Source organism: Periplaneta americana, chromosome 17, assembly GCF_040183065.1.
Source record: "Periplaneta americana isolate PAMFEO1 chromosome 17, P.americana_PAMFEO1_priV1, whole genome shotgun sequence".
NCBI classification, from domain to species: Eukaryota; Metazoa; Arthropoda; class Insecta; order Blattodea; family Blattidae; genus Periplaneta; species Periplaneta americana.
Genome location: NC_091133.1, coordinates 102,370,036 through 102,394,592, shown reverse-complemented (window position 1 = coordinate 102,394,592; position 24,557 = coordinate 102,370,036). Strand labels below are relative to the sequence as shown.

Below are 24,557 nucleotides of genomic sequence, written 5' to 3'. Positions count from 1 at the left end.
CCGACCTAAGCTCCAACATAACAAAGGTTCTCTAATAAAATTCTGCCCAGTAGAGGCTACACTACAATTTCCCTTGAATACGTCAAGTCCATTAATATGAAACATATTCATTCATATGATTTAGTATACTCTCCAATTATTCCGATTCTTCATAACATGTGTATTAAATGTAATTTCATTTTTATACACTGATATGACGAGTTCATTGTAAAAATGGGGAATGTCACGTGTCCTAAATTTCACCATTCTTGTACTGTTTCACTATGACATTCCCCACCCCTCCCCCTTTTTAATGTTGTACACTATTTCTTCAAAACTTTGTAGGTATGAGTTTATCATTCTTCTTTGCAGTGCCCTATAGTCTATGACATTAAACTCCCTTTTATATACAATAATGAACGTTAAACTAATTTTCCACAAAATTGTGACATTCCCTCTTTTGCAGTGGACTCTACATATATCTCAAACGATATTTTTCATAATGCAGTTAGCATATATAACCAGCTTCTATTGTGTTAGGATAGTGTACAGCATCATTGCACTTCTTAATGATTGCAGGTGATATTCCAAAATATAACTGTTTAATTGTAAAAACAATTTACATGAAATAAGATATTTAAGGAAATGAAATAAAAAAAGAGAAATCACATAAAGAAAAACAATAACAATCAAGCTATAAGTCCAGTGAACACAGTAATTCAACACTATTATGGAATGTGAGTCCAGCCGGAGTATGGATGCCTGCCTGACTCTCCCAATGGAGACCATCTCAAGTTCGCATGTCAGTGTTCTCCATTAGGCGCCACTTCTGTTGCTGTCACTATAAAAACTTGTACCGATACGCCACCACACCCGCCACCATTACTGCCAATGTGCCAAACAGAATTCCCCATGGGAACTGAAACTGATCAAGCACAATAATATACATGCCAGCGAATCCATATGGAAAATGAGCAATAAATCGAAAACTAGTTTGTTTTCGTATTGCAGTACTTGATTAGGTGAAGTTTTCCAACACATTTAACATTGAAAGCATAGGTGCCGACTTTGAGGGAACAAGGCGATTTCTGCCCCCTAAACTTACACAGGCAGAGGCATCGCCATCCCCCCCCCCCAAAAAAGAATAATGAAGACCAAGGGCCTTGCCCCTCTAAATAATTCGAAGAGAGATTTCTCATTTAAAAAAAAAATTAGTTTGAAAGATGAACTAGAACAAAAGACCAAAACTGGTTATTTCAAATCCATAGAGGGTACACTGCCACAGTGAACATGTTAATGAAGCAACTCACAACACATCTCAAATGCACTGTAATCCTACAAAACTCTAGCTGCATATTTTATGCAGTCTTGAAGAGGAAATGATAAGAGCACTGGCCACTAGGGTGAAGAGTGGAGCCCGTAATGCAAGTCGTGGGTTCGAATTCCTGGTTGGGTTTCTTCTACGGTTTACCTCAGCTGTAAGACCAATTATCAGGTAATCCCATGGCGAATCCTCAGCCTCATCTCGCCAAAATACCATCACACTATTACCAATTCCATCAATAACCACGTGGTTAATAGTGTCCTTATATAACCAATTAGAAAACAGACAGAAAAACAGAAACATTCTGCTCCAAAAAGTTCATCTTTATCAGAAAAATACTGTGAAACGAACATTATTTTGATAATATGGGATAATTATATCTAATTCACGTCCCTGCCATTTAATGAATGAATGAATTAACGAATAGAGGCTGAGAGGTAGGGAGGGAAGAAATGAATGAATGAATGAATGAACACATAGACAAAGAAACAAACAAACCAACGAACAAATGAATGGACTAAAAATTAATTGCAAAATAATTTAAAATATCCTATTGTGACAAAGAGAATTTTAGAAATTAATTTACAAACAACTCATTTGGTCACAACATGTTAAAATGGAATTGAAGACCTGAATTGACAAACATCCCAAATTCATTGAAGTAAAGTTTTCAGGAGAGAATAAAAATTATACAGTATCTGCTTACAATATAAGAGTACTGAAATAAATATTTATATGATTAAAAAACACAGGCTTAGAGTCAGACTTGAGATATTCTTTTTTTTTTACAGGATGTTAGCCCAGGTAACACACAACGTATGTCAGGTAAAAAGTCAAATTGGGTAAATTTTGGGCTTGGGATGTTTATCAATTCAGGTCTTCAATTAAGCCTGGACAGAGACGAATAGCAGCATGAACATCAAGGGGGGAAAAAAAAGGAGTCGGGGTTACAGAGAGAAAAAAAAATTTACAAAACATATAGAGTACAAAGAAATTAAATACCAGTTAATTTTATATATTATTTTTAATTTAAAACAATAATATAAAAGTAACACTTTTCAAGTAATGGTCCACAAACTCTCAACTTCCACGTTTCAACATAGCATAGTCTTAGAAGAGAATCCATTTTTCTTTTCGAAGAAAGAAAACTAAATTTATACACTGTTTATCACAGCTGAGTGTATGAGACGGGTTTCCATCACATTTATTTGCAGCACCTTCATAAAAAAAAAAACAGAGACCTGATACAACCGTGATCCCTTGTGACCTGGAAATCCCTTCCCTCCATATAAGCGGAGATGTCATTTCTACAAACATCAAAGAAGCCTGCAAGATCAATATGCACTCAGCACTGAAGAGATCACAGTCACAACAACGCAGAAAACAAAACAAAATAATGCAAATGCTCAGTCTGTAAACTGTGAACATGAAGGGTGTAAGTCCTCATATGTATTAACTTACAGGGAGTCATGAAAGAGGTTCAGTCCTTCAGCAAAAAATAATATATCTATATACATTCATTTGTTTAACTATTCATCTGTGCATTTGCATACAATCTTTTCTTCTAAAATAATAGAGGAGTGATTTTCTTCATATTCAATATCTATGGACTTGAAATACAATAATTTTACTTGAAAAATTACTATAAATGATTTGAAATCCTTATCCAAAATAGCACATAATTATGATTCAGTTGGTACTGGCTCTAATTGCAGTCTTTATTTTCTTTAAGCTTCAACATCTTACAGCTGTTTTTCGTTTTATTTCTCATCTCAATTTTATATATTAATCAGTTTACATGGATGGATAGGCAGATGGCTGGACAGATTGAGGTGGGAGAGAAAAGTAGGTTGATATGCAGATACATAGACAATGTAGGAAAGCTGGTGGGTATATAGTAGAGCATTTCACAAATATTCAAACCCACAACAAATTGATGATTATGGTGGAAATCCATGAAAAACAATTTGTCTATTTCTGAATTCATAGCACAAATATAAACAGAATTAGCACACACCTGAACTGGCATGCATATAAACCATGAAATACAGACAGTATATACTTTGAGGAAGGAACTGCCACATATTTGAATTGACCCTCAGAAGTGGGTTACAATTAAGCCACAGCCAGGAGAGAAGACCAGAAATATCGAAAAAGACAACCTGGTGGCATTGGATAAAAAAATATATATATTTGAATTGACATGCACCTACACCATTAAATGTAAAATAAATAAATAATTTTATTAAGTAAACGTTGGTAAGAGCAGGAGAACGGAGAAGTTACACAACACAGAACTGCATGCATTGTAGTCTTCACCTGACATAATTACTTACTTACTTACTGGCTTTTAAGGAACCCGGAGGTTCATTGCCGCCCTCACATAAGCCCGCCATTGGTCCCTATCCTGAGCAAAATTAATCCATTCTCTACAATCATATCCCACCTCCCTCAAATCCATTTTAATATTATCTTCCCATCTACGTCTCGGCCTCCCTAAAGGTCTTTTTCCCTCCGGCCTCCCAACTAACACTTTATATGCATTTCTGGATTCGCCCATATGTGCTACATGCCCTGCCCATCTCAAACGTCTGGATTTAATGTTCCTAATTATGTCAGGTGAAAAATACAATGCGTGCAGTTCTGTGTTGTGTAACTTTCTCCATTCTCCTGTAACTTCATCCCTCTTAGCCCCAAATATTTTCCTAAGAATCTTATTCTCAAACACCCGTAGTCTTTCCAATAGTCGGTTTAAAAATATCCTCCCGTCCTACTTTAGCATTGAAATCCCCCAATAAAATTTTCATGTGATATCTAGGTAACTGATCAAAAGTCTGTTCCAATTCCTCATAGAAGCTATCCTTTATATGGTCGTCTTTCTCTTCTGTAGGGGCATGAGCATTTATAACTACGATATCGCACCATCTACCTTTAAGTACTAAATATGATAACCTATCACTGATAAATTCGACCTTTTTTACTGCTGATTTTATTCTTTTATGAATAAAGTATCCTGTTCCTAATTGGTGATTATCGTTTCCTTCCCCATAATACAACAAATAATCTCCTATTTGTGTTATGCCATTCCCATCTAACCTAACCTTCTGTACTCCCACAAAGTCTATTCTATATCTAGCTAGTTCTTTTGCTACTAATGTTACCCCTCCTGTTCTATATAGACTTGTAACATTCCAAGTACCAAATCTCAAAACCTTATTCCTTTGCTGTGGTCGTGCCAGAGAATCAGTCCCATTCCGCGTAACAAGCTGTTTTTTACGGTGAAGGATTGTTAGCCCTTCGCCCAACCCCCAAGCTGGAGGACCACCCCTCATCGGCTGTCCGCGACTGCTTATTCAATATATTCACAGCTACCCTCCATATCTGGAGGCCGTCTCCTCGATCCGCAACCTGAGGACGCGCCATGCCATGGTGATAGGGACCCACAATACATGGAACATTAAATCCAGATGTTTGAGATGGGCAGAGCATGAAGCACGTATGGGCGAATCCAGAAATGAATATAGAGTGTTAGTTGGGAGGTCGGAGGGAAAAAGACCTTTGGGAATGCCGAGACGTAGATGGGAAGATAATATTAAAATGGATTTGAGGGAGGTGGGATATGGTGGTAGAGACTGGATTAATCTTGCTCAGGATAGGGACCAATGGCAGGCTTATGTGAGGGCGGCAATGAACCTCCAGGTTCCCCAAAAGCCAGTAAGCAAGCAAATATTGGTAAGAGACGTTAGGAAGATAGATACACAAATCACAAAATAAATTATACAAAACAAATTCCTGGGTCATGAATAAGGAAGAAAAGCAATTGGAACCACCTCAAATGAAACTGTAAGATTGCATAAAAATGGATTCAGATTAACTCTGCATACAAAATGCAGTATAAAATGTTGAAGAAACAGTTACAAGTAGAAAGAAGAAGTAGACATGTATAAGAAATGATTGACTAAGTTCTCACTAGATTATCAACTGAGGGAAAAGGGCAACAGGAAAATTTATCAAGAGATGGTAGACCACTCAAATGGCTCATACTGAGAGAACATTGAGGTCATTATTATTTGTAGAATTAAATGAGAAACCGTTTTCAAGTTGGATGTATGAAACAAAATGTGCTTACAAAGATAGGAGATCTACACCACATTTACATATTAAAATAGTGGGTGGAGGGAGACAAAATAGAAATTTTCAGTTGTCATGGTATAAGGAATATCCATGGCTAACAGGGTGCTCTGAAACAAATATGTTATACTGTTTTACCTGTATTCTATTTGGGGGTGAGAATGAGTGGTCATCACTTTCTTGTGCGGTCTCTGTCACAAAAAATCTATATATATATATATATATATATAATTGAACTGGTAATGGAAATTAAGGGAAAACGGCTGAACAGATTTTAATAAATGACCCCTCATTTTGAAGCTTGGAACCCAAAGTTTTTCAGAAAAATAGTAGTTTTCAGTGAAATGTCAATTTTTTAACATAATTTTTCTATTTTCTAAAATCCATCTGTCGTCAGTAATTGCATTTCAGAATAAAACAAAACACACACTAGAGTAAACAATATTACATGAAGGCCATGATCTGCAAGAATGCTGACATATTTAGAGTTTAAATTAAATTGGTTATTAAAAACTTCAAGATTTGCTAAAAATAATTTACAGATCTGATTCTGTGGTGTATAATTTTCTGAGTACAGCTGTATATTGGATATTAAAAACGACAAAACTTGAGGTAGTTTGATGACATTATTACCATTAGAAATGAAATATTATTATAGTTAATGCCATAATGTGACTGTTTTTCTTTAATTATACATATTAATGCTATATTGATGATATGAAAGTGAAACATTTTGGGGTTATGTAAGTAGATGTAGATAATATCTTAAATTAGATCTTGATTTCTATAATTCACTGAGTGGCGGCATATAGTATATGTTACTGAAAACTATAAAACTTACATTATTAAAAATCAAATATTTTTATAGTTATTAATCAAGTGGAGTTGGGTCTTTTTCATATATTTAATGGCGGTGTGGTGTAGATATTTATATGCGTGATTATCTTTAGTATTGGCTCGAGAGAGAGCAAGAATTAGAGTTCCTAAGGAACGACCAAAAGATATTACTTACTGATAAAATAAGAGGCCTACAAGATTTTGTAGTCTCCCGATCATTTCAGCAAGATCTCTTAGCAGGATAAAATGATTTTACTCTCTACATTTCAAGGTACTTTACAAAACATGCAGCAGCTATACCAAGATGCTATGTCTATTGTTCGAAAACATAGCAAACCTGATATATATATATATATATATATAAATATAAATATAAATATATATATGTAAATATATATATATATATATATATATATATATATATATATATTTAACTTTCACCTACAATCCACAATGACTTGAAATAGCTACTGCTTTACTCCCACATGAAAAACCGAGTGATCGTCCTGACATTGTTACTTGCGTTTTCGCTTTCAAACTAAAAAACTGAAGCTGTATAGGTTCAAGAAAAAGTGTTTGGCATAAAAAAACAATTCAGAGGGAGTATGTTTCATTATTATGGAAACAAATAACTTTCAGAATGTCTGGTATTCTTCATTGAAAATAAATCTGAACTATGGTGTGTGGATAAACTTCAGGGCTTCTACCGCGTTGTCTTGGTGTTATTGGCTGATGTTTCGACCGCTGTGTTGTGGCCATCTTCAGAGCAGTTGTTGGATAAGGAAATAGTCTGCCAGCACTTATATATATATATATAGTAGTCTCGATGGGGGGAGTACTTGCTGTGATAGGTCGTAGGTTCTCCTTCTGGCATCTGATTGGGCCTACGTTGTCCAATCCGGTTGAGGTCTGTATGAAGGGGAGTATTCATATTAAATACTGGCCCTCATAAGGTCCGAAAGAGTGAAAGATTGGTATCAAGGTCACTCTTTCGGACCTTATGAGGGCCAGTATTTAATATGAATACTCCCCTTCATACAGACCTCAACCGGATTGGACAACGTAGGCCCAATCAGATGCCAGAAGGAGAACCTACAACCTATCACAGCAAGTACTCCCCCCCCATCGAGACTACTATATATATATATAAGTGTTGGCAGACTATTTCCTTATCCAACAACTGCTCTGAAGATGGCCACAACACAGCGGTCGAAACGTCAGCCAATAACACCAAGACAACGCGGTAGAAGCCCTGAAGCTTATCCACACACCATGTACACCAGCCGCGGAAGGCTACGCGAACACTTAAATCTGAAATATGTTTATTTCAACGGCTAATGAACTTAGTTTGCAGCATTTGCTGCACAAGCCACTAGTTTAATAGAAAAGCCGATAAACATCTGCTCTACAAAAAGATACAAGGTAAGCAGATTTTTTCAGCCTGCCCAGAATTTACACCTTAACTTCGCTACTGCAAATCAGACATACAAAGCAACAACAGGCAAAAGAGAAACACCTAGGAAACTATCACATTAACTAAACAGCACAACTGTCTTGAAGTACTCAACAGAAAACAGGCACTAACATATCTAAATAATGTACTGGAAGGAAAAGTAACTACACTAAACTGAATGAAAACTAAGCCAAGCAAAGAAGTCCACCATAATAAACACAGGTCAGGAATTTTAAGTATTATATTGAATTGCCGGGAAGCAAACCTCTCTCAATCGCAAAAAAGATAAAGCAAACCATCAGCTAATACACAGTCTTCACATAATCCGTACATGCGGAATTAAAAACAGGGAATGATTAAAAAGCCAAGCAACATTTCATCAGCAATATATTATTCTCTCCACAAAACAGCATCAATTTCATACATTTATCAGCTTTCATAACTATAACAACATTTTCTGAGGCATTTGTGTTACAATTTTTCACTCATAAGATTATGTATTTCTGTTGCCTCTTATTTCAAACTGCAGGTATACAACATGTAAATTTATAACAGCAATAATTACATGTGAAAATATAAATTCCCTAAAACCATTAAATAAACAGTGGAAGTCCGTCTAAAAGGACTAAGTCTCACTAAGTGCCTGCATTCTTCTTGTTAGATTACATCCCGTCAAAGAAGAAATATGATTATAAATCGGAGTACTATCACTCGTATTTTCAACCAACAGTCTGAATTTTATGAACCCTACTAAAAGGGAAAGTAAGAATTACTCACTTATTGTAAAAGAAATTTGTTATCTGAAATATAATAAAACATACAATGTTTCAAAAGTTGAAATTACTCTTGACTCAAGCAAGAAACGAAAGATGAGAGAAAAGGATGGGAGGAAAATGGAAGTGAAAGTGATGAGAGGGAAGAAAGGAAAATAAAATGGAAAAAGGAGGAGCTATGGGTGGGGAAGAGAAGTTTAAGGCAGGAGAAAGAGAACCAAGGGAAAGGGGGCGAAATAAAATAAGTAGGGGTTGTGGAGAAAACTAAAGAATGTGTTAGGTAAAGGAGCATGAGAGAAGGGAAGGTAGAAGAGGTTATGCCAGGCAGTCAGACTTAATCAGATGTAACGATTTCAACTTGTTGTCTCTTTTCTCCCTTTGTTGAAGACGATGGTAATTCGTACATTTGAAACATGGTGCTTTTTTATAATATTACAGTAATGGAAAAATTACAAACCGAATCCCTCATGAACAGACCACAATTTCTTTCTCCCCTCCTTAATAAGTATTCAGATATTAAATATTAAACTGTGCAACCAAAAATAAGAAGTTAAGGCATATTCTTCTGGAATGTGAAGCTCTCTAGAATAAAATATGAAAAATCTTTGGAAATCATTCTCCTAAAGAAGCAAAAGCCCGACACTGGTACCAATGTCCAGCAGCTTGCAGGAGGCAGAACTAAGATAACAGTGTTAGATATTCAAGTCCATGCTTGTTATGCTTCAAAAGTTCATATCTCCAATAACAATTTAGATAACTATTCAAATGTATAGCTTCTGTTCCTGATTTTTTATGCATTACATTTTTCCAATACACTTTTAGACAAATAAAAAAAAATGATGAGTATTTGATACGTAATTTGAAATTCAACCAGTTTGAAGCTCATACCAATGCCCAAATATAAAGACAACAAGCATCTACACAGACACAAGCTATCAAGATGCTACCTTGTTATTTTTAGGCAGGCTGTCAGGTGGTTTGTCCTGACCAAGCATCTTCTTGTACAGATTCTTCTCCTGCATGGTGTCCTCTTTGTGCAGGGTCAGCATCTTCACCAGCTCCTGCTTTATCATCCGGTTGTCAGGCTCCAACTGGCTCGCCAGTCGTAGAGTTATCACTGCACTGGACGTCTCACCCTTTGCAGCCAAGATCTTCAACACAGAAATCAAATGGCCTTGACTGTCAGTGTGGCCTTGCCAGGAGTGAACATAGCTTTTCTTTCTTTTTGATATCTGTGTCCTGTTATTGTTAGCAGGGATTTTGGTACTACCCCTGATCACATATAACAGATCGATCAGCCAAATGGACTTTCAAGGTAACCATTTTTATAAATTTCACTATGCTGCCATCTAGCGACTACAAAAGAAGTCATGTTATAACCTTATGAAATTTCATAGAGCAACTGTATTTCCAACTAGCAGTCATTACCATAAAATACCTTTTCATTTGTTTACTGCTTAGATAGTCAATTGAAAATGGCGGCTCCGTTCAAAAGTTTTAGTGAAGCTAACATTAGTGAAATAGAATTGTATAAGTCAATTAATATTTTATTGTATTAGAGCATTTTATTTCTTCTAATCTTTATATACTTTCTTCTAATCATGTAATAGTCAAATCCCACCCGAGTTTTGATTTTCTCTAGATAAATCAAAACCTCTCGTGAGATTACTGTTGAAAAATCCACTGTGACACTTGTGGACAACAAGGTCGCAATTGGGGGTTTTTCTAGGGGTTCTCCCGTTTATCCCCACATTAGGCATCTACATCATTCAGTCGCCATTTCTTCATTTCGTCATCATTTCATAACATTACTAGACCGCCAGCTGGCGATACATGGAGGGGGGCTGCCCTACGGACGAGAGGGTTGCCTGCTCGAAGCCTGGGTATGCAGCAAACCTTAGTGTAGTCAGCTGATGTGGGTTTGGGAATGCACCTAGCTTGAGGTTTAGCACAATAGATTCTAACAGGTCGCAGTGCTGGGCCATATTGCTCCCTCCCATAAATCCCATTCCATTCATGGGTTGCGAGATACGCAGAATAATCACGCTGAGGACAACTCACCTTTCCTTTCCTGAATAGCGCCTTCACATTGTTAGGCTGGCAGCGCAGAACATTCTCCACAGACTGCAGAGCTGTGTCATATGCCTTGATCTTCATCTGAGCTGCCGTCAAGTTGTTGTACACCTTCAGGCGGTCCTCCAGGAGATCATGCAACTCCTCCTCGGAGTCCTTCAACAAAAGAACAGACCAAGCTCCCACGTTATTAAATTAAATGTTTATTTTCATGTGTGATACCAACTGAAATGGGTGCCGGGACATGCAGGGATTCGGGGTAATGAGAGAGCAGATGAGGCTGCCAAAGAGGTCATAGGACCTGAGCCTGTGTTGGGACCAGGGTGCTGCATTGGAGTTAAATCGCTCGCTTGAACTCTGTCGAGTGTCGCACCCTCGAGTGAGATACGATCGGTCGTGATACGCTCGTAATAAATAGAAGCACAGTACAAAGTCATCTCACCGACATGTCTTATCTTGTATGGAAGGTGACAGATAAGATACACATATGTTTTGCTCACACGGTAAAAATAAGGCTTTATTTTCTGTGTTTATGACAAACGTTTAATGGAACAGTCAATGGAACGTAGCAAAACAGGAACATGAAGTTATAAATAAAATAGTATGGAAAACTTCGATATACAGTTATTATTGCTAATTAATAATTATTCAATATTTGATTTACCACATATATAATATGATAGGTCCATACATAGTGTTCCGCCTATATACTGCGACAATGTAGAAACGTTTTACAAAATATTATTAATATAGCAGTTGATTAATAACAATATTAGTACAGAGATAATGTCACGGAAAATATAACAAAACGAATAATTATGCTGCACAACTGTTACAGACGCAAAGATTGATACACTAATTATTATACTTACAGGCTTTTAAGGAACCTGGAGGTTCATTGCCACCCTCACATAAGCCCACCATTGGTCCCTATCCTGAGCAAGATTAATCCAGTCTCTACCATCATATCCCACCTCCCTCAAATCCATTTTAATATTATCTTCCCACCTACGTCTCGGCCTCCCCAAAGGTCTTTTTCCCTCCGGCCTCCCAACTAACACTCTATATGCATTATTATTATTATTATTATTATTATTATTATTATTATTACTACTAGAAAACTTGACACGGTTCTAGCATTATCGTGATTGTGTTCTCCATTTATAATAATTACATTTACATCCAATAACATCTATCAGATGTGGCAAAAACAAAATCACTCCTGTGTGGAAAAAAAAAAAAACATTTACCTACAACATTTATATTACATTTTAAAGCAAGTTTTGTAGTTGTACTATGGAGAGGTTAGTTAAACACTGCAAAGTTTTCAAATGATAAACAACTATGATGTTACTACACAGTTCATCACTGTAACAAGAACGAATGTCTAATGCTCGGCTTATACCGTTCGAGGATTTATCGCTCGTGACAATTTTACCCATCATGCAGGGCGCTACCTATCGGATTATGCTATGAACTACTTGGCACTCAAGTGAAAACGTCTGATGCAGACCTCTGGTTGGGACCATCTCTAAGATCAGTAAAGCAGGTTATCAGGAACTGGGCTGTCAAGAAACACAAAAACTACTGGAACTCAAGCGAGGGCTGCAGACACTCTAACCTCATAAGATATTTTGATAAAAGCAGGTCAAGTGACTTGTTAAAACTGAGCAAGAAACAGTACTGGGCAGTCGGATCCTTTACAGGACACTGTGCTCTCAAGAAGAACCTGTACAAGATGGGACATGACATCAACCCAGCCTGTGCTCGTTGTTCACAAGGAGATTAGTCTGTAGCTCATCTGTTGTGCGACTGCAATGCACTTGCTCATCAAAGAGGTCTCATCTTTGGAAAACATTTGCCAAAGTTTGATGAGCTATCAACTGTCCCAGTCCGTAGTTTGATTCAGTTCATCAAGAACATCAAACTATTAAATTGATTGGATATTAAGACGGGGAAGCACAATAAATCCTTCAGGTTGCAGTGCTAGGGCTGTCAAGCCCTCCCCATTTAAATTAAATTAAATTCCTGTGAAACAATGGCAGGTACTCAATGCCTAATGCCTTCCTGAACTGTGCTAGTCTGATAGTATTTAATTCAACTTCTAACAAGGAAGACAGAGACGAATTTTTATATAGGCAAGAAATTACCGAAAATTCTTATCCCTTGTTCTTATCATTAGAACAGAATTCTTGTGCATGTTATAGAACAATAAAATTCAGTTATTTTGAACTTGAAAGCTCGTATAATGATAACCAAAGGATATAACTAAAAGGTATGTTTAAAATTAATTTTTTCTTAAGACACAATATTGTATACCTAGAAATCCACAATTTCTCCCCTCCTGCTCGAATGAGTTTGATTTAAAATTTCAGCAGTTACAGACTTATGTACTGGTGCCATCATATTATATAAACTGTCCAAAAAGCAGTTAGCATTATTAGCAGTAGCAGTAGTAGTAAAAAAATAAGTTACTACTTATACAACATGCAAGTAAATAAATATATAACAAATAAATATGTAATAAAATGAATAACGAATAAGAAAATAATTACAGTACAACCCCTTTTTCTGGAAGGAATGGTGATCAGGAGAAGAGTTTGAGGCAGAAGAAGATATCAGATGATAGACGACATTAAGATATATGGATCATATGCAGAGACAAAGAGAAATGCAGGTAATAGGAAAGACTGGAGAATGCTGGGTTTGCAGTGAAAGACCTGCCATTGGGCAGAACACTATGAATGAATGAATGAATGAATGAACCCCTTTTTAACGAATCTCTAGGCCACTAATTATTTGTATTTATTCTATTTTTTATTAAATATGTTTTGACTTTTGACAAGCAAGGATGGACTGAGAACAGAAATTAAAATAGCATTATTACGTCATTTAACTAAATTAATTTATGTATTCTTAATAACCATTAAATTTACTATTAGCAAACACACATTAAAAATAAACTTTCGCAACTCACAAAATCACAGTAACATAATTTTAAGTACTGCTAATAGTATCACACTGCTGCGCCATACTTTGTACAAAAATTTGACGAAAACATTTGGAGCAGGTTTTGAATTTAGCCAAAATGGATTGTGTATTAGCAAATCCATTCAAATATATTCCTTAGAAGTGTGTTTGTCTTTAAAGCAGGGTTCCTTAGAAGTGGGAATCAATGACATTGTTTTTATGGTAGTTCTGCTGAACTTTCGAAATCATTTCTTAAAAAACGGGAAAATTATTAAGGTTTTACTGTATATAAGTAAAAATAACAAATAAATAGATAAACAAATAAAAAAATAATCTCACTGGCTTGGATGGGCACTTCTCTAAATACAGAATGGACACACTTAAAATGAAACTCCAACTGTAAGAAGGGGAACGAGGTAATGAAGCTATGTATTCATCACTTCACACCCAGAAACCTTCTAATAATATTAATCTTGGAAGAGATATGTTCAGATATTGTCCCACAAACAACTCTGCAATCAAATTCAACCAATAGTTCAAGCATTGGTCTTGTCTCTTCCATGTAACACCTTATAACAAAATTAAAGGTTTACAAAGGAATTATTAATGAGCTAATGTCGAAATCTCCTCTCAAATTCAGCACACTGTTAGATATGTCCAACAGATAGACTAACATGAATTAGTTAATCAAACAACAGTAACAGGCAAACATCATTCATGTCTTTCCTTAGAAATCTAAATTACGAAATTGATTCCACAAAAGCAGACAATTTCTTTTAACAAATTCAATAATAAGCTTTAACCACGAGTCCAGACATTATAACAGTAAGTGGAAGAGAAATAACAGGCAACAGAAAGTCGGCAGAAAAATGTTAATATCTAATCTGCAACACAATATAATTAAAAAGAACAAAAAGAAATCAGATACATCAAACGAAAAATAAACTGACATAACTCCTTAGTCATTTAGAGTTGGACCTATATTCATAAAAACATTCTCAGGAACGAATCAAGAATGGTATGGCCCCCCGGCAAAAGTAATAGTTGGGTCCCTTGAGTAAAAAATAAAAATGAATAATAAGAGCAATAATAATAACACCAGCAGCAATAATAATAATAATAATAATAATAATAATAATAATAATAATAATAATAATAATAGTAAGTCACTTCTTTGATGTTGTACACAGAGACGAATTTCACTCAGTCACACAGTAATAATTTCACTCTTCCCTTAAATACTAATCTTTAGAGAGGAATGGTCTTCATAATCAATCTCTGTCAAATTTCATGTTCAGTACTCATAAAATTTAAATTATTTAAGCCTGGTTGTGCCTGTGATTTCTTAATTCATCTTTTATTAATTTTAATAATTATACATAATATTTAAAAATGGTTACTGAACTATACAGGGTGGAAATGAAATAATCTTCCATATTAAAGGGGTGATAGGGTACACTTAAATGAAGAGAAAACCTATATTACGATTCGTGATTAAATGCACGGTTAATTAGCAAATTAAGTTTCAAGTTTTAGCAGTCCGGCAACATCACTGCTAACACACATTTCTCATAATACAGATGTAAGAGGTCAACAAACTTGGTCTGTCTCGCTAGATGAGCCGCTCTCTGGCTCAATGTTGCAATCTGCTCACATCATTGAGTGGCTTGAAATTAGTGTTTTTTTTTTTTTTTAATTAAATTTACACGAAAACCATCCATGCTATTGAAATAAGTCAGAGGAATAAATTATTCTTTATCAGATTTCCTATCGATATGGACAAAAATAACGACCCTACTTGCAATAGTTAATGAATAAAAGTTTGTTAAATATTTAGAAACAAACTTTTCTTCTGAAAAAACTATAAACTTTCCACGAATATATTAGTTTTTTGTTTCATACAACATGAGCTAGTCGCTCTGAAAATCTGCAAAGTTATTTCACTTCCACCCTGTACATTTGAATGGCTCCATTGTTATGCCAATTGTAATGGTTGTGAGATTGAAGATAAAGAGCATGCGAGAGAACTGAATGATCACAGACTTGCCAAGCCTAGAGTTTCTGGCTCATAAAGACACACCCTAGCTGAGACATAACGACAAAAATGCTAGTATAGTATTGTCAAAGCAGGCAGGACAGAAAGGTAGCAAGAAACATTACCATTATTGTTCAATGAATAAAGTTTCACTCAAAAATTAATACTTGAGTTGACACTATATTTATTACTACATGTATTATTGTTATTGTCATCATTTTGAGGCCCCCTTATATTCTAACGTGCACGGCAACTGCTGGGTTCGCATATGCTTTAAAACGGCACTCAACATTCTTCCTAATAGTTTCAGAAATCATATCCTAAGCTATTACTTTCCTTTGCAAATCATCTTCTACGTAACTAAAATGAAAATACTTAAATAAATTAATAATAACTAATGAAGTGATTTATTTACCTGGTTGCTATTATTGTCTTCTCCAGCCTTGAGAGTAATTCCACCTTCGATGTCATCCAAATAATCCAGTGCACGTCGATAGCACTGAATGGCAAGGGTGTGCTCCTGCCGAGTGTACCACCAATTGCCTCGTTCTCTCTTACGGCAACTATTGCAAATGAAATTAAGCAAGTTAAGTTATAAAAAATTTAGTTTGCAACACGTTGCTTCCACTTTAATTGTTTCAAATATTGAAATCAAGCACAGCAAAGTTCAGCCTTAATATGAGTAAAAATTGCTTGTAAATTTTGTCTACATTCCTATCATTCAAAGACAGCATTCTTTTCGCAAATATATAACACAAGATCAAAAGATTTCCACTGCCCTTAAACTGAGTTTGAACTCTTAAACCTCAGACTCAATAGCGAACACAGCAAGCACTTCTCTAGAGAATATTCTCACATTGTAATATTAGTAACAGATAAAACTATTTATCCCACTGGCTCGGATTGGCACTTTTCTCAGTACAGAATGGACCAAATTAAAATAAAACTCCAACTGTAAGAAGGGGAACGAGGTAATGAAGCTATGTATTCATCACTTCACACTCAGAAACCTTCTAATAATATTAATCTTGGAAGAGATATGGTCAGAAATTGTCTTATAAACAACTCTGCAATCAAGTTTGATCAATAGTTCAAGCACTGATCTTGTCTCTTCCATATAACACCTTATTAGACACCAAAAAATGTGAAGAATTGATAAAAGCTATAGTGTAAAGTTCATATGACTCAAGTCTCTTTTCAAAAACTCATCAAATGCATTACACAATTAATGGATGACATTCTGCAGAAAATATCAGTAAGTTGTAAAAACTCATATATCTATTCAAAATTACAACTGCCCTCAATCAACACAAGCTTCTAGTAATCTTCTCTATTATTCCCTTATGATTGTCAAGTTATTTTAACATAGTAATTAGGGAGAATTACTTGATTACTCATCAAGCCAACAACCAGACAAAGCAATAAAATAATCATTCTTATAAATTCGCATAATACTTATGAAATATATATCGTCTATGCCAAATTACCACCACATTCATTATAAACAGCAGCAATCACGAGTTTATCTGAATATCATCTACTTAACTTGAAAATCTACAAAAGAAAATTCATATACACTTAAATTTGCCTTCCCCTTTAAGTTAAAGAATGTAATGGATGTATGAGGCGTTCAGAGCTAAAATGGATCAAGTCACAAATTTTCATAAATTGAGTTTAATTCATTTTCTGATTATCTGAAGTTATATCTTTTCCGAGCAGTAATGGATAAAGTTTTAATTCCAAGCATTCGCCAGTAGGTGACACCAGTCACTTTTGGCTCAGGTTATTTGTTCACGATGTTCTGAATCATAGTGGACCAAGTTACCACAGCATTGCATCAATTAGCATCACAACTGTTTATATTTTATAAATCTAGAATTTGAGAATGGAGCAAAAAAATGATTGCTAGTGAAATTAGATAATCCCCTACAGCAATTTAACTTTAAGTCCTATTATCTCAAAACTATGTCTCATGGATTTAATCCACTTTAGCTCTGAACGCCTCAAGTATGATTGCCAACAAGGGACAAAGAATTTATCTTCTTGACAAAATTTACAGTATGTCTATGGGGTGAAAATTCGCGTACACCAGACATATTAATATTGGCTTATCAACACTTATTTACGAATAGGGATTATTTTGTCCCAAATTACCGCGTGCGCGTGCATGTGTGCATGTCTGTGTGTGTGTGCGGGTGTATGCGTACGTATGTATCATATTAATACAGTAAAGAGTTATAAAGTGAATCAGTGATCTTATTTTCATTTACCTATTTCAAAGACATAAAATAGCAAAACAAGTTTAGCTAATAAAAGTTATTTCTTCAAATAATTAATGATCTAAAACACTATTTTTTAAAACATTTTTGCTCTAAATATAAAAAACTAATGCTATAATTTCACACCTCAACAAATAACATCCACTTCTCTCTAGCCCACAGAACTATTTTCTGTTGAATCAGTTCAAAACTTGGAAACTAGCATGTGTAATATTGTTCCTCTACATTAATTCTACATTCTGAACTCACTTTTCTCTACATAACTGTAATTTTTTCATAAAGATGTTTTGATATGAAAACAATGAAGAATAATAATTTATTACTTTGACTAAAATTTGACTGTGTTTATCTATAGTCCCGTCGCTCTAATTTCCGGCAGCCAATCGCGTTGCAGGTCGGCTACATTTAAACATCTGCGTCTTGTGATTCACCGATTCATTTCTTAAGGCTCAATAAATACTTAATATAATCGCCCGCCATTTTAGGTCTTTCGTTGGCGTTCACAGAAAGCACACGAAGACGTTATTTGCCGCTCAATTATTTGCTGAATTACATTGCATTTGATTTATTATCATAGGAGCTACGACACGATAATGTTTAACAGTGTGGCAAATAGATTCCTCGTATGGTAGCTCGGCAACGTAAGAACAAAAATGGAGAACGATACTACCTACCTAGACTTTACAGAGCCTTCACTTTTCTAAGACGTAAGCAAAGAGGTGGAGTCATGCCGGAAATAACAGCGTCGGGACTATAGGTGTAAGCTGGTTCTTTTATGCAGATTGACATCCATTAATTAAAGTCACTTGGGTGAAGTGGATTACCCTATCTCTTTCCTCTTCGCAATGGGAAGGTTCTCTATGTCAGGCTCCTGCTCAGCACTAAGGAGCTCGACTGTATATGTAATAGTGGCATCAGACGGCACATCAGGAGCTCGACCCAGGTTGCCGTATGCAAATCTTGGACCCACTTCCACGAGCGCCACCTCCCCAACGTCCATGAGAGGGAGGGCCAGATCCAGTCCTTGCACTATCTGCAAAACAGCGAACAACTTCAAGCAACTGAAAGCCCCAAAATCCAGACTACAAGTAATACTGGCAACAAAACATAGATCACTCACCTCAGCATCACCAATTTGTATGCTAGCATTAGTCAGCTTGTCGACTACAGTGCCATCTGGTAGACAACCTTCTATGTTCACTTCACATATATATGAGCGCTGTGGTCTGTAACTATTCTCTGCCCGTTTTAAGGTCTGCAAGTATTTAGCAAAGAATCTAAATATTTCTGAGAGCAGGAGAAAGAATTATACAACAGAATATTATTATCAAAAAAGACAATAAGTAGAAACTTGTTAGTAAGACCTTTCACATAACTGATTCAATAAAAAAGGTTAAAATGACTTGGACGTTTCAATTTATAAAAATGAGAAAAAGTCTGTTAGTTTTAGCAATGAAACAATGGGGATAAATTACTTCAGGAACATTAAAATCACACTACCGGTATCTGTATGTAAGATATGAAAAACAGAATGAATAAATATGAAATTTTGTAGTGATTTAAAATGATAAAAACTGATATCACAAAGATACATAGGCTTTCTCATTTATCTGTTTTAAGCATTCAAGTTATTTTATCATTTTGCCAATGGCATTAGAGTTTACTCCTTAGTTTCTTGAACTATTTAATCAGAAGATATTACATAGGCTAAGAAAATCGTCTAGTTTCGTTTGGACCCAATTGCCAAATTATATTTCTCATTTCAAATAAAGATCCGTTTTCTTTTTTTAATTCTTAATCACTTTCAAATAAATTAACTCGTAGATACGGCATCATAGAAGAAATTGGGTGATAGCATACTACTAAGTTGGAAACACTTAAAAATACATCATTATTCTTTCACTAATGACCATTACATATAATTCTAGATATGCTGAAAGGTGGCGGAAAGTGGAAAATATTCACATGAAAGTTGGTAAAGCATACACTTATACAACCCTGCCAGGCCTGAAATGGCCACTCGTTTCGGCAGAACACATTAGCTTAACTAAATTGAGCTTAGCTTACAACAAAAGAAGAAATAGACATTACATTAAGTTAGGTTAGTTTAAGTTAGGTTACTTAGGATTGGTTAGGATAGGTTAGTTTAGGTTTGGTTAGGTTAGTGTGTTTAGATTAGGTTAGGTTAAGTTAGTTTGATTGTTAAATATTGGAGAGTGATGTAAAAACTAATAGTTTATCAGCCTCCTACTGAATATTAAATAGAAAAAGATGCTATTATTCAATGTGAAGAATTGATCAGACTTTCATTTAGCAATTGGGAACTCAGAAACTTCATAATTAACTTTATATCTCGAAAAGCTATCTCTCTAAAGTACATGGCATTAGATGAAAGCAGTTCTGAAGTGAAGATGATGAGTCACCAAACCAGCTCACCTACGCACAGTATCACAACGGAACCCATGCCTGAACAATTCAAGTTGGTTAATATGTAATCATTAATCTAAAGAACTCTGAAGGTATTCTCCTCTCCGAAAAATTTGTGGGTGTAGACTATGTGAACAAGTCAGCCATGAAGAGCGTGAAGTGAAGATTATTTTCATGGAAAAATATGACAGACTCCAGACTGTTTCTTATAAATGACAGTGATACTGCATAGATTGCATTTCAACAAATTATCAAGATACTCCCATTTCCAGAGGCAAAGAGTGTTGGGAACAGACTTTTGTATTCTTTTTCAGAAATAAATACATAAGTTTTGTAAATTAACTGCAAAGATAATAGTCTATAAGATTTATTGAATTTCAATCGACGAGATATGTTAATTTGTATGAACAAAATTTACAAAATTCAGTTTTATTGTCTTAATAAAACCTACATTTGATTTATTTAATTATTTTACTCTTTAGTTATTGTTTTCATTTAAATTTTAGTTAAAAAGTAAATGAGTGTGTTGCTAATTATAATTACTTATAACATTACAATTATCCTGTCCAATAAGAAAAAACTTCTCTTGCAACAGAAATATTAATCTTTTAAAAAAATAACTGAAATGATAAAATCTTCAAACATTGTTGGAGTATCTATAAATAAATTATTTTTCCAATTAAAATACAAAAATTAGCAGAAAATTTACATTTCTATTAAATGTGTTAATACTGAGGTTGCATTTTTGTCCCACCTGATATACACCCTAAATTCAATATACACCTATCTCTTTTCTAATCAAAATAGGCTATGTTGCTTTTATACAAAAGCAGTTCAAAGGAAAAAAATATTTTTCAAAATTATAGAAAAAGCAAAATAAGTTCATTAAACTTTTAACAGAATAACAACACTTAAAGAGCTCAGATGTCCTACCCATTACATAAGGAATGGCTGCATAATAAAATACAATAGGCCTCTTCGAAAGATGTTTTGTTTAGACACAACAGCAATTATGTAGTGAACATTGGCCACAATAAAGGTCCAGGGCACATAGATGATCAAATATATAGGCTATATATCGTCGTTACGTCTTCAAAATCCGCCAACAGTATGTATTTTTAATAAGATTTTGCAGGAGAAAGAAAAAAGCATTGTCCCTTGATTTTCATATCTATACTTTCGGTATAATTTCAATCATTAGCACATAATAAATGGTGAAAATATAGGGAAAGTAGCTTTGAATATCAAGAAAATTAAAAGTGACAATGCTTTTTTTCTTTCACCTGCAAAATCTTTTTAAACACACATAGCGGATTTTGGAGACACAGCAACGATATATCTTTTAATTAAATGTTCAACGATTTCTTGTGATTGACATACTGTCAGCCTCTTTACAGTCTAACGCAGTGGTTGCCAAACACCATGAAATTGTGACGTGATAGAAATGCAACCCGCACACCACTATCGCAGGAAGAGGGGTGGAGTGGATATCTCCTCAGGTAATGCAGCGGATTACAGTGCAGAGACAGACTGTGACCTGAAAACAAAAGCAATATAATATTCTTCTACTTATTAACTAGACACACTTTTTCCGTGTTAACTTTTATTCTTCTATTCATTATTTTTGTATTATTAATCGAATAAAATATATTTTATTTACCATAAAAAGAACGTGTACTTTACATCAGTAGATATTTAAAATTAGAAAAATGTACCAGGCTGGTCACGAAGTTGTAAATTACACTACATACTTAAAAAAACGTCGAAGTATTTTACCCCGTCTAACACATAGAAGCCGATACTTTTTATTGTTCGTTTATTAATGAAATATTCAATTTACAGGTAAGGGCGTGGTAGTCTTTATATCAAGAAGAATAATGACAACGTACATTATTCTTTTATACTTCAACAACAAATTAGGTATCTCATATTTTTGCCATCTCCACAAAAGAAATACTTTTGTTCCCATGCTCTTTAAAATTAAGTTTTTACATATTATCTGTTTTCTGTTTTGGAAAAGACATCGAAACATATTATCCTACACACTTGTAACATTATATGTGTATGTACATCTGCTGCTGATAAATGTCTTGTCTTATATCGAAGTGAAGGCTGTAAACAGAGGGTGGGGGTATAATGCCATGGTTACACCTGAGTGGAGGCAGGGGCATGTGTCGTGACACAGCTTTTGGCGATCACTGGTCTAACGGAAAATTATGTTCCCAAGACCTCTATTGCGGGAAGATGACTTGGCCGATGCTTACTACATAATTACCAAAACGTATTTTAGTCGTGAAAAAGTCTTAATCATAATGACCGTATTTCAAAGTAAATGGATTACCTACTGGAAGACTTTCATGACCTAAGTGTCTGAAAATAAGTACATGCACTAAATTATTGACACTATGGTACAAGAACAAGAACACGAACAAAAATGCTTCATGCATGCAGAGTCGCCTTCATGCCTGCAAGATTTCAATGGCAGAGATAGCCTATTGTACTACAGCTGTCTGACAAACACCTCCGCCTACCGCAAAGTAGACAAGAAGACCAACGAAAATGAAATGTTCTGAGTAGGCTGTATGAGGAAACAAATAGCCTATAAAAAATATCAATTTCACAATTAGTCGGTGATGTCGAGGACAGAACCCCAGTCTCTAATAAAACCTGTTTTACAACTTGCGCTACGATTGGAGCCAAATGTTAAGTAATGAACATGAAATTATTTAAATTACTCTAGCTTACTGCAATATAATCCAAGCAATCTGAAACAGAATTGCCCAGCATTCGACAACTGATACACTAAGACAGAAGTTAGTTGTCTCTAATATTTCACAAGTATCTTAAGTTTTCCGGTACAATAATATAATTATTCTCCATGAACCCTCACAGGTCAATGTTACTTTATGTCCCGCCCACTATAGAGACATAGGCCAATTTTACACATATTTAGTATAACTTGTTGCTTCTTTGACAGGTTAGGTTTGGTTAGTTTAGGTTTTTGTTATAGCCTACCTTGCATATAAGATTATAGCGCAACATTGGCAGTGATAAAAGTGAAATATTCGTTCAGTGGGCGTTGGATACTCTACATTCACCCACTCACATAATTAGGAATTACATCCTATTACAACACTCACTTTTTTTTTTAGCTGCCCACTCCCTAGAATGTCAAGCCATTCTTCTTCTTCATCGTCTTTGTCTTCATCAACACTTCCTTGTGTCTTATCCTCATTAATTGATTCTGTATTTTGACCACCATTTGATGTACCGGTACTAATTTCCGTCTCTAAAGGTGATACATTCACTTCAAGGCTAGAATAGGATTGCCCATTTTCAATTGTTTCATCACTTTCACTTTGTTTAGTCACAGACGGTACAGAATTATCCAGCTGATCAGTTTCTTCACTTGAAGAAACAATAGAGCTGATCGAGTTGGTGTGACTAGCAACTTCTGTGTTCATTTTCTACTTCCGAAATTCCAGTTCCTATAAATCATACATGTTATACATTAGCTTTTTTCGATAGAACATGTGCAAATGCTCAAATTTATAATAAATAGGTACGTATGTTAGGGTTGAAGTTCAAGAAATGGTTACCAAGAAGTATAGTTTTAAATATTTTATGAGCTTTCAGGGATATACTATAGTACGCCAATTGCAGAAGAGTAATACAAATGTGCAAATTAATTCATCAAAACTCAAATATTTGCGATTTATGTAAAAGTGAGTTCCGATTATTGAATTATCATTCAAATTTCACCTTACGGAATAGGCTTAGTCATGCAGCAATTAGGTTAGTTTTGTAGTATACTGTTATAATCTTATTTAAAGTAAATACTTCTCATAATAAAAATGAATGTATTCTAATTCTGTAACAATCTTAAAGACCTGTGGACCATAAACAGTCACCTTCTTCAACTTACCTACAGAACCAAAAATATGCTGAAATTCTGCATAACCCTTCAACAACAAAAAGAACTTTCAGTATCCATAGAGAAATAAATTTTGAAGATTTCAACGTCCCACCAGTCCCACAATTTCTTTCAGGTACAGAGTAATTTCACATAGTTACCTAATATCCCTACATACAACATATCAATAAATAGATTCGTATGCTTACTTGTTCATATAATTTCCTACTAAAATGCTTACCATTAATAAAGACACAAGACCAATGAACTATTTTATTGAAACCTTGAAACTCCACGTTCTTATTTCACGAATACATTTGACGTTCCTACTTCGCTACGTCTACGCATTTTAGACCAAGTTAA

General features: G+C 34.9%; 1 protein-coding gene across 2 annotated transcripts; it reads right to left on the bottom strand.

Annotated features, from left to right (window-relative positions):
* Positions 1-564: 564 nt before the first annotated feature.
* Positions 565-24,557, bottom strand: zda (peptidyl-prolyl cis-trans isomerase zonda). Of its 2 annotated transcripts, none has more exons than XM_069815627.1 (8): positions 24,436-24,557; positions 23,422-23,769; positions 18,975-19,109; positions 18,679-18,887; positions 15,991-16,138; positions 10,559-10,726; positions 9,445-9,648; positions 565-904 (listed from the first exon to the last, which is right to left on the bottom strand). In XM_069815627.1, exons 2-8 carry the CDS (start codon positions 23,743-23,745, stop codon positions 821-823), a joined length of 1,272 nt encoding a protein of 423 aa, XP_069671728.1. In that variant the 5' UTR covers positions 23,746-23,769; positions 24,436-24,557; the 3' UTR covers positions 565-820. The 2 variants fall into 2 exon arrangements, with proteins under 2 accessions (XP_069671728.1, XP_069671727.1); XM_069815626.1 differs by lacking the exon at positions 24,436-24,557 and adding an exon at positions 24,207-24,362.

Excerpts from the sequence above, each read along its gene's own strand:
- zda (XM_069815627.1), bottom strand. The coding sequence starts at position 23,745 with ATGAACACAGAAGTTGCTAGTCACACCAACTCGATCAGCTCTATTGTT. Across the intron at positions 19,110-23,421 it reads GTGGGCAGCTAAAAAAAAAA|ACCTTAAAACGGGCAGAGAA; the intron begins GTGAGTGTTGTA and ends AAATACTTGCAG. Across the intron at positions 10,727-15,990 it reads AAGACAATAATAGCAACCAG|GACTCCGAGGAGGAGTTGCA; the intron begins GTAAATAAATCA and ends CTTTTGTTGAAG.